This window comes from Anomaloglossus baeobatrachus, chromosome 1 (genome assembly GCF_048569485.1).
Source record: "Anomaloglossus baeobatrachus isolate aAnoBae1 chromosome 1, aAnoBae1.hap1, whole genome shotgun sequence".
NCBI lineage: Eukaryota > Metazoa > Chordata > Amphibia > Anura > Aromobatidae > Anomaloglossus > Anomaloglossus baeobatrachus.
Genome location: NC_134353.1, coordinates 652,577,307 through 652,592,264, shown reverse-complemented (window position 1 = coordinate 652,592,264; position 14,958 = coordinate 652,577,307). Strand labels below are relative to the sequence as shown.

The 14,958-nt window shown below is 44.4% G+C and overlaps 1 protein-coding gene across 2 annotated transcripts in view; it reads right to left on the bottom strand.

The window, feature by feature from the left end:
• The window catches only part of ARHGEF40 (Rho guanine nucleotide exchange factor 40), a 224,019-nt gene that overhangs the window by 159,098 nt on the left and 49,963 nt on the right, over nucleotides 1–14,958 (bottom strand). Inside the window, exons 2-4 of one of the 2 annotated variants that reach the window (XM_075319935.1) lie at nucleotides 14,647–14,844; nucleotides 12,799–14,524; nucleotides 9,675–9,848 (exon numbers count right to left, since the gene is read on the bottom strand). In XM_075319935.1, the coding sequence (XP_075176050.1) occupies nucleotides 9,675–9,848; nucleotides 12,799–14,524; nucleotides 14,647–14,844 (2,098 nt within the window). Of the gene's footprint in view, nucleotides 1–9,674; nucleotides 9,852–12,798; nucleotides 14,525–14,646; nucleotides 14,845–14,958 lie in introns of both variants that reach the window. The other variant, XM_075319934.1, reaches the window with a different exon arrangement.

Genomic DNA, 14,958 nt, shown 5'->3' with positions numbered 1-14,958 from the left:
GTTGGCTGATATTGTTAGGCTGGGGGGCTCCCCATAATGTGGAGCTCCCCATCCTGAGAATACCAGCCTTCAGCCGTATGGCTTTATCTGGCTGGTATTAAAATTGGGGGGGACCGCACGCCGTTTTTTTTAATTATTTAATTATTTATTTCACTGCACAGTATAGACACGCCCACCGGCTGCTGTGATTGGGTGCAGTGTGACACCTGTCACTCAGCGTGGGGGCGTGTCTCACTGTAACCAATCATAGGCGCCGGTGGGCGGGGAAAGCAGGGAATACGAGATTGTTTAATGGGCGGCCGGCTTTTTCAAAACAGTAAAAGCCGCCGGACCAGTGTGAATGCCGTGCAGCGCCGGGGATCGGGGAACGGTGAGTATATGAGACAGGGGGATAGACTGACATGGACAGAGAGTGAGGGACAGAGATAGTGACGGACTGACAGAGATTAGTGAATGACAGACATTGTGAGGCGCTTCAGAACGCAGCTTTTTAGCTGCGCTCTGAAGCAGACCTTTTTTAAGCTCCGGTGCAGAGCACACACCTGCGCACATAGCATCAGATATCAAAATCGTATGAGGGATGTCACACGTTACAATTGACTAGGTTCATACAACAAAACGTCCACTGTATGAGGAATAAACGACGTGTATGCGATCACCGTATTTTCGTTCAATCTTGATTGCACGTAGGTTTCACACGCAAATACGTCACGAACGATGCCGGATGTGCGTCACTTACAACTTGACCCCGACGACGGATTGAAAGATCTACTGAAGCGTGTAAACCAGGCTTAAGTGTTCTCAGTTTCATTCAGTCTTTTAATTGAAGAGGTGATTTCATCTCCACTACCAGACAGCAATGAAACAGGTAAACTCCTTTTTATCGCTCATTCCAAATCCCGCAACTGGAGGAAGGGAATGGTCAGTCCCACCCAGATCTTGTAGCCGTTCGTAAATCCGAGACACAAAATCCGGGCCGATTAAAAACACGTATACGTGCGTGAGCCTACTTCTGCATGTCTTATATTACCGAGGCTGCCCAGTGTCCTACTGCCACCTTACATACGACCACTTGATTCAAAGCAGAGGGGGCTTGGTGCCTTCAGCCAAAAAACAGTGACGTAAAAAGTAAAATCTTGAAGGGTCATGAACCACTGTGTCTCATGTGCATTGTTCCTTTTTTTTCTCCCACAGCCATCTCAGTGAAGCATGGTAAGAGAGAGTAGCTTAAACTTCCAGCCCAGTAGGTAATACTGTATCTTAAAGCTTCCAATGCCCAATTGATGGCCAAACATTCTTTGTCAACAAGAGAGTAGTTCCGCTCACAGGAGGACAACTTCTTACTCAGATAGATGATGGGGTACTCCTCCCCATTTTTCTCCTGTGACACGACAGCACCCAACCCAACGTCTGACGCATTTGTCTGGACTATGAACTCTTTAGGCTAGTTTCACACTTGCGTTGTTTTGACGCAAACGGAATCCGTCACTAATGTAGCACAGTTCATTTATTTACATTGGAAGCGCGTTACTATGGCGCGTGTGTGTGTCATGCAGTACCCGCTTGTGTCCACATGATGTCGCGCTTCCACTGTAAATAAATGATCTGTACTGTATTTGTAACGGAGACAGAATCCGTTAAAATAGCGCAAATGTGAAACAGCCCTCAGTGAGATCAGGGGAAATCTTTCCTGGCAGTCTACAGAGCACTAGCTTTAGTTCCTGAAATGCACCCTTTGCCTCCGGTGACTACTCAGCCAATGCTGACTTTGCAGCCTTCAGGAGATCCATCAGAGGGGCGACTTTCAAGGCGAAATTGGGGACAACCTCCGGTAATAACCAACTATGCCAAGGAATGCTCTGACCTGCCTCTTTGATAGGGGTTGAGGCCAGCTCTGTATTGCATTTACTTTATTTATCTGAGGTTTGATCACACCTCTGCCTACTACATAGCCCAAATATTTGACTTCTTCCATCTCCAAGATGGTGATGGTAAAGCCTGCCTTCTTCAGAGCATCAAGTACTGCCTGGACTTTGTGACTTCCCCAATCTTAGCTGAATATGATGATGTCATCCACTTAGGCCACTGCATATTTCTGGTGAGGAGTCAGGACCCGATCCATGGCTCTCTGGAAGGTGGATATAGCCCCATGCAACCCGAAATACATCCTGATATACTTGTAACCTTTTGGTTTTGGGAAGCCAGTCTTCTCCTTGTCTTCCTTGGACAGGGGAATCTGTCAGCAGCCCTTAGTGAGATCCACAGTGGTGATGTACTGAGCTGGCCTTAAGTTTCCAATTATTATTATTATTATTATAGCGCCAAACAAGCACAATAACTCTTGAACAATATAATGCATAGACTGATACAGGAGGAGAGAGGTCCCTGCTCATTAGGTCTCACAGTCTTTAAGGGATGGGGGAGGATACAGTAGGTGAGGGTAGAGCTGGTCATGTAGCTGTGTAGTGGAATGAGGGTTATTTCAGATTGGAGGCTAGTTGAAAGAGGTAGGTCTTCAGGTTCCTTTTGAAGGCTTCCACGGAAGGCGAGAGTCTGATATCTTAGGGCAGAGAGTTCCAGAGTATGGGGTATGCACAGGAAAAATCTTGTATGCAATTGTGGGAAGAGGAGTTGAGAGGGGGAGAGAGATCTTGTGAGGATCGGAGGTTATGTGCAGGTAAGTACCAGGAGACTAGGTCACAGATGTATAGAGGGGACAGATTGAAGATGGCTTTGTTTGTCATAGTTAGGGTTTTGAACTGGAGTCTTTGATCAATGTGAAGCTACTGAAGGGATTCGCAGAGAAGAGAGGCCTGGGAATAGCCAGAGGACAGGTTGATTAGACAGGCAGCAGAGTTTAGGATAGATTGGAGGGGTGCAAGAGGGCTAGAAGGGAGGCCACAGAGCAGAAGGTTGCAGTAGTCAAAGCTGAAGATGATGAGGGCATGTACTAGTGTTTTCAATGAGTTCATCTACACAGGACATCAGGTAAGCGTCAGACTTTCAAACTTTATTCAGCTTCCTGAAATCGCTACAGAACCGCCACTCTCCATCTGGCTTTGGCACCAACACTATATGTCTGGACCAACCACTCTTAGATTCTTTGACTCTCAGGTACAGCATCTATTGCACCGCCTTCGATATCACCTCTCACTGGGCTTCTGGTATCTGATACGGCTTCAAGTTGACTCGCACAAGTTCATGCTCTATAACCTGCATATGACCTGGTACTATGAGAATAGGTCTCTGTTTTTATGCAACTACTCCCAACACTGCTGCTTCTGGTAGCAGGGCAAGGTTTCTACCACCTTGATATCTTCCACTGTGTCTTCAGATTTGGTCACCAGTCAAGGAGCTTTCACAGGTTCTCTGTCCTGCCAAGGTTTAATCAGGCTGACATGGTAAACCAGGTAGGGCTTCATTCTCCCTGACTGGTGAACTTTATAGTTGACTCCACCAACTTTTTCCACAACTTCATATGGACCTTGCCACTTTAGGCCCCTTTCACACGTCAGTGATTCTGGGACGTTTGTGCTTTTTTTAAAACGTACCAGAATCACTGACATACGCAGACCCGTTATAATGAATGGGTCTGCTCACACGTCAGTGATTTTTCACTGCACGTGTCTCCGTGCGGCGTACCCGCGTGTGCGTGATTGCCGCACGGAGACATGTCCATTTTTTTTCTGGCATCACTGATGTTCCACGGACCACGCAGTGGTGTGGTCCGTGAAACACGTGCCAGAAAAAAACGTGCTTTTAAAATAAAAAACATTTTAACTCACCCGGCGTCCAGCGATGTCCTCTGCAGCCCGTGCAGCCTGCTGCTTCTGAGCCGGCTCATTATTGTCGCGCATATTCATTATGCGCGACACAGCCGACCCGGAAGCAGCTGCTGCGGGGGTCACCGCCGGCCGGATGCTGCACCGCGAGAGCGATCAGCACCATGGAGAGCGGGAGCGCACACAGGTGAGTTGTTTTCTAAGTGCAATCACGGGCCACAGAGAACGGAGCCCGGATTGCACTTAGACAACCCACGTGTGCCGTGAATCACGGCACACGCAGGGACATGTGCGTGTTTTACATGCCAGTGAAAAACGTCACTGTTTTTCACTGACGTGTGAAACGGGCCTTACCAGGAATATGCTCTCCAGCGTGGACACCAACATGAGTACCCGATCCCCAGAGTTGAAATGTCTCAAACTGGCTGACCAATTATACACCCTTGACTGCACCTCCTGGGCCTTGAGGAGGTGTTCCCTCACAATGGGAATCATATTGGCAATCTCGTCTTGCATCTGGGCCACAGATAACACTTCTGTAGGGTATGCTCTCAGATTCCCATGACTCTTTTGACAGATCCAGTAGACTACAAGGGTGCAGTTCAAACGACATGACGAGGCTTAGGGAACTTTCCTAATGGAGATCAACAGCTAAGGCAGGTATGGTAGGAGACAGTCCCAGTCCCGGCTGTGCTTTTTCTACCGCCTTCTTTAGCATGGCCTTCAGTTTTATTGAATCTTTTCACCAGACCATGTGTCTGCGGATCGTATACTGAGGTCCACACCTGCGAGATTTGCAGTACCTTGCATAAACATCTCATGACCTTTGACATGAACAAGGTTTCTTGACCTGTTAGAATCTCCTTGTACCCATTTGAGAGAAGATGATGACCAACTTCTGAGCTATGCACTTTGCAAAGGAGCTTCTTAACGGCACCGCCTCCAGGTACTGTGTAGCATAGTCCAGGACCACCAGGATGTATTGATGCCACCTGCCAGACTTTACCAAGGGTCTCACTAAGTCCATATGCATTTAAATGGGACCTCGATGATGGAACTAGAGGACTGCAGAAGTGTCCCACAGAGCAGGTTGGCTGGCACATAGGATAGGACTGAAAGTAGCTTTGGATTTCTCTGTAGCAGCCGGGCCAATAGAATCTCCGGAGGACACTGTCCTGGGTCTTTTCTATACCCAGATGCCCAACCAACAATTGAGAATGGGCCAGATCTAACACTCTGTGTCTATTTGCCTAGGCACAAGGCACCAGCAACTGCTCTATTATCTCTCCTCCATTTAGTCACCCGATACAACAAATTCCCATTCATAGCAAAATGAAGAAAATGACTATTGGCCCCCTCCATTTGAGGAATCCCATTTTATACAGTCACATTTTCCAGAGCAACTTTCAATGTTAAGTTTCTGAGATGGGCAGCTCCAAAAGTTTCCCCTAGACACCTCCAGCTCAAGAACACTGGCTTAAGATGATGCTAGCTAATACTCATTCCCAGCCAGCAGAGAAGTGGAAACTTGTTCGCCACAGTATGCAACAAACTTTCTAGTCATGACCTGATTGTCAGCCAAGCTACCAGATGACTTTTCTTGCCCCCAGAGGTTCCAAAACAAAGGAAAGTCACGTCCCACAACTATAAGGTGCAATAGGTCCTTAACCACTCCCACTTCATGGGAAGCGACACCACAGTCCATTCTTGGCATTGCCATGGATACACCTCACCCTGACTATCTTCTCCGGGACAAGCACAGGTAGAAGTGTGGCCCTTATCAAGGTCACCAAACTCCCAGAGTCCAGAAGTCCAGACACCTGTGCATGGTTCACAGTCACTTGGCAGGCCTGAGGCCCCTCACCAGGATGGAGAACCACAGTACAGGCAGGGTAGGCAAGCCTATGCTGCATTTCATTGGCTCTGAAGTCATGGGACAACAGGAGGATATAAGAACCAGGAGCCTGACACCTCCAGCAGGTAATGGTAAGGGAGTGACCGCTTGTTAGCGACTCAGATGCCTCCAATGACTTGTCATCCCACAGGTGCGGTTTTAGATCCTCTTCTTTTGGGTTTCAACACCCATTTGGGAGCCACAGAAAGATGACCTTACTCTGGCTTAACCACTCAGGGAATCCTAATCCGCTAGGCACCTTTCCACTAGGCCCACCAGGTCATCTGCATTCTGGGGATCTCCCTGGGCATCGCAGGATTGAACTACTAATGTCAGAGAGTGGACAAAAAGCCCCATTACCACTCTCTCCCCCATGTGGGCTGGGGAACAAGTCTCTGGCTGTAGCCATTTTCATACCAAATGCAGGTGGTCAACTATCTAGGACCAGGGAGGCTTGTCCCTATGATAACCCCATTCATGCAGTTATTCCGCCCTAATTGCCAGAGACATGTCTAACAGAGCCAATATCTCCGTCTTGAGCTTACCATATTCCTTGGCGTCTGTGGTTCCCCAATCAAAAATGGCGCCAGAACCTCCTTTCACTGATCTGGATGCAGTCTCTCCCAGTTCACCACCCTCTGAAACACGGTCGGAAAACCTCTATGTCATTCCTTGGAGTCATCTTTTGCAAAGACCTCCTTACGATCTTCCTCACCTGGTTCTTGTTGCTTCAGCTTGGAGGGAGTGCGACTTCCATGCCTTGGACGACTTCTGCTGCTGTATCGATTTCATCAGGAATTGTTAATCTCCTGCTGGGCTTGTTGTTGCTGCAAGATGGCCTGGACCAGCTGCTTGATTAACTCCTCCATGGATTCAGACCGTGCTGCCTTAACCCAGGAAATACAGTGTTTATACAGCTGCCATGTGTGCTTCTTGAGATTTGTGCCCTTGATTCAACACCAATTGTAAGTGATTACTCACTAGGGCAGCAGCTTTAGGTAGGCACAAGCATGAAGTTGTTTGATGCAAAACAGGAAGATTTATTGTAGTCGATAAATCTCCAACAAATGAACACAAAACAGCCTTCTCTTGGGCACAAAGGTATAATACCCATTTACAAAAACTATGCACCCAGGTCTGCACTGTATCATAAGTCTGCTTAGTTTCATTCAGACTTAAGTTCAAAAGGTGCCATTAAAAAAAGACCGCTCAGCATTATACGTGCTGGAGCCTGCTGCTCCAAATCCTACATAATCAAGACTTGCCATTTCGGTGACACATACCTTCCATCCAGGACCTGTCCTGTTGCCACCTTACAATACTAACAGCTCTAACCAGGTCTAACATTTTTAGGGACCGTTCCAGAGAATGCGAGGGTGAAAGACTTAATGAACAAAGCACAATCTCCTCATTAAGAGCTGAGACCACCTTGGGTAAAACGAAAGGCACTGGACACAGGACCACTTTGTCTTGGTGGAAAATGAGGAAGTGAGAACTATATGAGAGGGCTGCCAGTTCATAAATCCATCTAATGGACATGAAAGCCACCAGAAGAAAGACATTCCAGGAGAGGAGGGGCAGGGAAATATCCTGAATAGGTTGGATGGAGGAACCTTGTACGACATCTAATACCAGATTGAGGTCCCACGGATTCATAGGTGGACGGTAAGGAGGAATCGAGTGGGCTACACCACGGAGAAAAGTCTATATCTGAGGGTGGGAAACCCGATTCTTCTGAAAAAGGATAGACAAAGTAGAAACATGTACCTTGAAATAACTGTGAGCAAAACTAGACTCAAAGCCCAATTGTAAAGAGGCCAGAAGAGATAGAAGAGAAAAAGACATGAAGGCGGTATAAGAAGATGGTTTTCGTGCTTTAACACTAGAACTACTGGACTCGTGACACCTATATGGAAATACATGGTGCAAAGTAGTCAAAATGACTACCTCAGTAGTTCTAGTGTTAATAATGGTTTGAATGACTTGATCAGAAAATCCTCAGACTCTTAAAAATTTGTGACTTCAACAGCCATGCCAATAAATGTGAATTCTGGTGGAAGAGAGGACCCAGGTCTGGACAATATGGAAGTTTCTACATCTGTGGAATCCAGGGTGTCTGTGATAAGGTTGAAGTACACCTGGAATTCCTTTCACTTTCATCTTCTTAATCAGCCTGGGAATTAGGGAGAGAGCGGGGAAAGATAAGGATAGCAATTGGGACCAAGGAATCGCCAGAGTATCAGAGCTGATCGCAAGCGGGCTGTTAGACCTGGATACATTCAGAGGAACCTTGTTGTTCATATAGCTCTTCAAATATAATGGCCCCCATATAGTCTTCCAAACAGTATAATAGCCCCCACATAGCCCGCCAACTAGTAATTGAGCCCCATATAATCCTTCAAATATAATAACGAGCACCATATAGCCCTAAAAATAATACAATGCCCCACATATAGCCCATCAAATATAATGGCCCACATATAGTCTAGCAAACGGTATAACACTCACCACATAGACCACATAGACCTCCAACTAGTAATTCGGCCCCATATAGTCCTTCAAATATAATAATGAGTCCCATATAGTATAATGAGCCCCACATAGCCCGTCAAATATAATGGCCCCAATATAGCCTTCCAAAAGGTATAACAGTCACCACATAGCCCTCCAACTAATAATTGGGCACCATGTAGCCCTTCATATATAATAATGGTCTCCATTTAGCAATTCAAACAGAATAATGGCCCTTACGTAGCCTTTCAAATAGTATAATGGCCCACACATAGCCCTTTAAACAGTGCATTGGCCACCACGATGTACTTATAAAAATCTTATATTAAATATATAAGAATAATAAGGCTATGTGCGCACGTGTGCGTAATTCATGCAGTTACGCTGCACCTTGTAGCGCAGCGTAACTGCATGCGTCCTGGGTCCCCTGCATAATCTATGGAGATTGTGCAGGGGCCGTGCGCACTTGGCGTCTTAGAGCGCAGCACTTCGTAGGCTGCCCGAAGTGCGCGTTCTAAGAACTGACATGTCACTTCTTCCGTGCGCTTTGCCGGCAGCCCCTGCTCTGTCTATGGCAGGAGCTGCAGGCAGAGCGCACGTTCTCTGCCGGCACCATGCGCTTCAGAACGGAGCTTTTCAGCTGCGCTCTGAAGCGCACCTTTTAGGTGCAGTGCAGAGTGCACACGTGCGCACATAGCCTTATACTCACTTTTCCTCATTCCCCCGATTTTGTTACTACATTGTGCTCGCTGCACTGAGACTTCAGAGCACACAGGAAGAATGATGGAAGAGGGAGCTTATGAATCCAGGATGCCGATACACAGGAAAGGGTAGGGGCCTGTCCCTGGTATAATCCCCTCAGACTCACAGGCCCCACTGCAGCAGCGTGGTCTGCTGCTTTCAGCCACTGCTCTCAATACTGGATGTCATCATGGTATTTGACCAAAATCCACCCTCTTTTTGCGGACAGTGCACAGGTCAGTTTAGGAGTGTATCCTGAAGCACTATTACCTTTTACCCACATACGTTTTCTTAAGATATCACTGGAGCAGTGATATAGAGTGGTGGATTACCTGATGCATTATGTAGAACGCTGGACACACACTTCTCAGTCTAAACTTTTACTTTATTGATACACTTTTTGTGTATGCAGATTTACCCTTGCAACCCTCTGCCAAGGAGTGTGTGAATTCCTATCCTACACTCATAATCAGTATTTCTATTTTTCGTGGAAGCACTTGTGTTCTGGTGCCCAGGGAGACTTGGCACCAACATTAATAGAATGGTGCAGGTATGGAAGGTGAGAATATTTTTATTTTACAAGGTGAACGGCTTTGTTTAAAAAGGAGTTATACAGGTCATTGACAAGCTATTGATGTGCGTTGCCTTGAATCCGACTTCGCATTTGCTTTTTTCCTTTTTTTTCAATGGTTTCATTGTTTGACAGTTTTTTTATATTGTAAAAGAAATAGAGTATTGAAACATACCAGGCAAGCAGAAGACTCCAGATTCCAGTATGTCCCAATTAACAGCTTGATGGAGGTGGGCAAAATCTAAAGTAGAAAACGATGGCAGCAAAGGCTTCTGGGTAGCAGATGCATCTGGTTCTGTTTTTGACAAAGCAGCTGGTTCTTCAGGTTCTGTGACACTTGATGAAACTTCTTCTAGTAACATAACAAAGATGCCAAGAAGAGAGTAAAATATCAAATACTAGAAGTAAATGTCCTGTTAGTCTTATACATAAGAAGAAGTAAGATACGCAGTAACTTCTGACTACAAATTTAAACTTGTGGCTGCAACAGTTCATTCTCAACTATATTACTGAAAGTCTGTTTCATTAGCAAGTTAATTTGGCCTTGCTCCCATTTAATACTTTTTCCTCTTTGTTTTGACTGGTGGGCTGGAAATTGCCTGAGGGAAAACTGTCTGCCATGTAAGACAGAACCATATCTGGTAAACTGTAATTTGGTCTAAGCAAAATGGCATGTCTGTCAAGTACTCTATTTTCCTCACTGTAACATAAGCATTTAAAGTTCACCTATATATTTATATATTAGTGACCACTCAGTTCTAGAATTCTCAGCTAGAAAGTTTTATATGCATTGAAAATAAGAATAAGTTGCCTATGTGAGTTTTTGCTGAAATATTGTTGCTGCATTTTTTTTTGAGCAATGTGGATGGGATTAAGAAAAATGTCATGCCTACTGTGGGCTTTTTTACGCAGTTTAGACTGACCTGCATTGTATGTTTGAAATCCAGAACAAATCAATTTATCTTGCAAGTCAATTTTCTTCATAGAATTGCATAAAATGCGGAAAACCTGCACGTAAGAAACTCATATGCAGTTTAAGGCCTTGTGCACACGCGGCTTTTTGTGCTGCTTTTTTGGTGCAGTTTTGGGTGCAGTTTGTGGTCCTAAACTGCATGTATGACCTTCTCCAGCAAAGTCTATGAGAAATTCAAAAGGCTGTGGCACGTTGCTTCATTTGTGCCTGCAGTTTTGATTGCACAAAAGAGAAGCAGCATGTCACTTGTTTTCTGCTTTTTTCCCTGCGGTTTGCCATTGAAAAATGTAAAAAAAAAAATGCAGTGGCAAAAAAACAGGCAAAACCGCACCAAAACGCAGCAAAAACGCATGCGTTTTTTGATAAGTTTTTTCAGCCAGATGTACTTTTTCTGCCAGAGGGTGCGCTTTTCGCTGGAGAAACAAAACTGCAGTGTGCGCACATAGCCAAAGGCTATGTGTCCACAGGACTATGTACCTGCGGATATATTCGCAGGTATGTCCGCAAGTTTCCCGCAGCAGCTAAAAAGTTATTTTTTTATGTTAGAGTTTCTAAATTACCATCATCAATTAAATAGCTTCATAAAATCAGTGGTATTTTATCTTCCCACTTTCTGAACTTTAAATTGTGTGTATTTACACTCTGGCCGATTATCGTTCAAGAATTCCTATGAACGCTCATTTCCCTATAATCAGGTAGTGTAAACAGACTGCCAATACCCGACGAACGAGCAAAATGATGAATCCTAGGATTCAACAAATTTTAAGCATGCTTAGAAATGGTTTCTCTCTACAGCACATTGTCCAGAATAAATAGGACTTGTTCTGCAAAGAAAAATGCGTCTATGCACACAGAATGATTATCGATCATTCTGTATGCCACATTAGTGCGGTTGGCCAGACTACACAGGATATTAACCCCTTCAGCCCTGGGGCACTTTTCGTTTTTGCTCCCCTTTTTCCGAGAGCCGTAACTTTTTTATTTTTCTGTCAATCTTGCCATATGAGGGCTTGTTTTTTGTGGGACAAGTTGTACTTTTAAATTAAACCATAAGTTTTACCATATGGTGTACTGGAAAACAGCAAAAAAATTCCAAGTGTGGAAAAACTGCAAAAAAAGTGTGATGACACAATAGTTTTTGGGATGTTTTATTCACGGTGTTCACTATATGGTAAAACTGATCTGTGGATGATGCCTGAGGTCGGTGCGAGTTTGTAGACACCAAACATGTATAGGATTACTTGTATCTAAGAGGTTAAAAAAAATTCACAAGCTTGTCCAATAAAAGTGGCGTACGTTTTGCGCCATTTTCCGAAACCCGTAGAGTTCTCATTTTTTGGGACCTATGGCTCAGTGACTGCTTATTTTTTGCGTCTCAGGCTGACGTTTCTAATGGTACCATTTTTGCCCAGATGCTACGTTTTGATCGCCTGTTATTGCATTTTGCGTAAAACTTGCGGCGACCAAAAAACGTAATTTTGCCGCTTGGAATTTTTTTGCCACTATGCCGTTTACCAATTAGATTAATTGATTTTATATTTTGATAGATCGGGCATTTCTGAACGCGGCGATATGGGGGTTGATTAAACTTTTAGGTTTTTTTGGGGTGGTTTTTTTAAACTTTTTTTTTTAATTTTATTTTTTTTTTATTTTACTAGTCCCCCTAGGGGGCTATAGCTATCAGCAATCCGATCGCTCTGATCTATCTGCTGATCACAGCTATACAGCTGTAAACAGCAGATACAGTCACTTCCTGCTTCACTGGCCTCCGGGCCGGGTGAAAACGAAAGTGAAACGTCACAGCTGCAGGCGTCATCACATGACCCTGTGCTACAATGGCAACCACCGAAACATTCGAAACTGTGACTTCCGGTTGTGGGCGGCGGTAAGTGAAAATCTTCACTGCGCGTATATACATCTCGCTGCCAGACTTTGGCAGCGAGATGTAAGGGCTTAATGTTACGGGTGGAATGCAATTCCACTCGTAACATGCAGGCACATATGTCAGCTGTTGAAAACAGCTGATATGTGTGCCGATCGCCGCTGCCTGCCTGCGGCAGGGGGCGGGGCTTAACGGGACACGCTCCATGACGGATATATCCGTCAATGGTCGTGAAGGGGTTAAATGACAACCGATGAGAAAACATGTAAATCGATCTATGTTCATTTAACCACCGCCATCAGCCAGTGTAAAGGTCGCCCTAGCTTATATATCTGAGACAATTCTACTGTACTTTTTACACTGGTAACTACTCTGTTATCAATATGACAAAATATGCATAACATTTTTGGCATTTACAATCTAATATAATCCAATATAATATACCTAACTCAGTGGACAGTCCGTGATCATTTGTCTCTTGATCAGCTGAGTCGTTGTCCATTTCTTCTTTGGTGGTGATTTGAGGTTTAATGTCTTCTTCTTCTTTGCCACTAGTTTTGCTCTGCTCAACCTTGTGAACTACTTTCCTTGCCTCTGTTCTCATAGCCCCCTTACCCCTCTTGTTTCTTTTTTTTCTTCGCCCTCTTCCTGTCTTATGAGATAATTCAGTGTTCGGATCCCAAGCAGGATGCTTTTCTTTTCCTTGGTGAACCTTTGCTTCAATAGATGGCACCTGAATGTCCTCAACAGTATTTCCTTCACTAATTAAAATTTCTTGACCGTCTGCCCATGTTCTTCCTGTTCCACTCACTGAAGAGTCCCTCAAAGAACATGTTTCAATAAGGCTATCTATTGCTATTTTACTATCATTAAGTGCTCGCTTTGAATTGTCCAGTTGGCTGTCATTTTGACATTCATCGATGTGGGTTAGGTTATCACATTTTTCTTCTTTAAATGGTTTTGAACTATCTTCAATGGACAAGTCCTGGCTTTCTTTAGTAATGTCACAAGTGGAGAGCACATTCTCTGTTTCTTTAGTAATATCGGCATTCAATAAGCATCCTTTTATTGAATTTGATAAATTGTTCACCTCTTGTGAACTACCTTTCCGTACAGTTGCCCCCACTTCCCATATTTCCTTATGTTGCACTTCACTGTCCTTGGCATCTTTTACCTGAATTTCAGCAGATTCCCATACCTGTTTTTCCTCTGAAAATATATCTTTCTCATGTCTTTGAAGAAGATCCAAACCTTTTCTCCATTCAGCCAAGACATCACTTTCAGCAGAATATTTTGATGTATCAACATCCCAGTAACTCTTAACCTCTACTGAGGGTTGAGTTTGCTCTCCAGGACCATCTGTACAAGATCTATCTTCCCATACATCTTCTGACCTCCCCTTTAAAGTGCTCAAAGAACCTACCTTTCCAGGCTTCCTTTGGTGAAGCCATGCCTGAGGAACCTTTTTACCTTTTCTACTTGGAGCAGTCTTTGCTCTTGATAGCCATGTATCCCTGGGAATTTCATCCCTGCTACCTAACCCAGTATGGGGGGGACTTAGCTCTACATATTCCCCTTCTACAGAGTCTGCGGCAGATCCAGAGAAAGAATCCAGCATAGGAGGTGAAAAAGCACCAACTCTCCAGTTTTGAATTTCTTCTTGATTAATTGACAATGGCAAATGAGTATTGACTTTGGGATCGACCACCTCTCCAATTGTGATTCCTCCATCACCAGGGCTCCGGAACTCCATAGGTGGCATAAGAGGACCTGGAGGACATCTCCTCCCAACAATAAAGCCATCCTTATGGATAAATCGAGGATAGATTATTTCTGACCATGGTTGTCTTAGGACTTTCTCCTCTACTGCTGCTAAACAGTTCTCAAGGCGAACTGAGCTACGGTCTTTATTAATGCCATTAAGCCATTCAGCTGAAAAAATGAAGGAATGGGAGGATTCAGGTACCACAATCTCCTGTACACCGCTGCCATCCTGAGAAAGGCACTTCAGTACAAGCCTGGGAGAACATTCCAAATATGGCACGACTTGCAAATAAAAATCTCCAGGCTTTAGAAAGTGCCAAGGAAGAGATGACAACTGAATAAGAATCTTTTCACCAAGGCAAAGTGGCCATCCTTCATGAAAAAAGAGGAATCCACTGTATTGTGACTAGAAAACAAAAGGATAAAACAGATTTGTAGTTACATATAGAACAGTGAAAGAGGTCATAAAACCTAAGCATATTAATATGGTCTTTCAGAATGATGCACTATTGTAAAGCACACACTTACACATGCCTGGTGCTGCACATTCTGTAGGATTCTCTTGGCTGGGATCAGAAATTCCAAAGTATATCTTAGAGGGTCCTCACGATATGTCCTTTCTAGCACAGAAAACACTTGTGTCAGAAGAGTGGGTGCAGTCGCCTCAAAAGGAGGGTAAAGGGATGACAGTGTACTCTGTAGGCAATCCTCCACAGACTGAGGGGTCTGAAAAACATACATATTATTCATATCATCATGTATTTATAGTAACACAAGTCTTAAATTCATATTATAAGAAGATGACTAAAGTATCAAAGACTGAAGAGCCATCATTTCCAG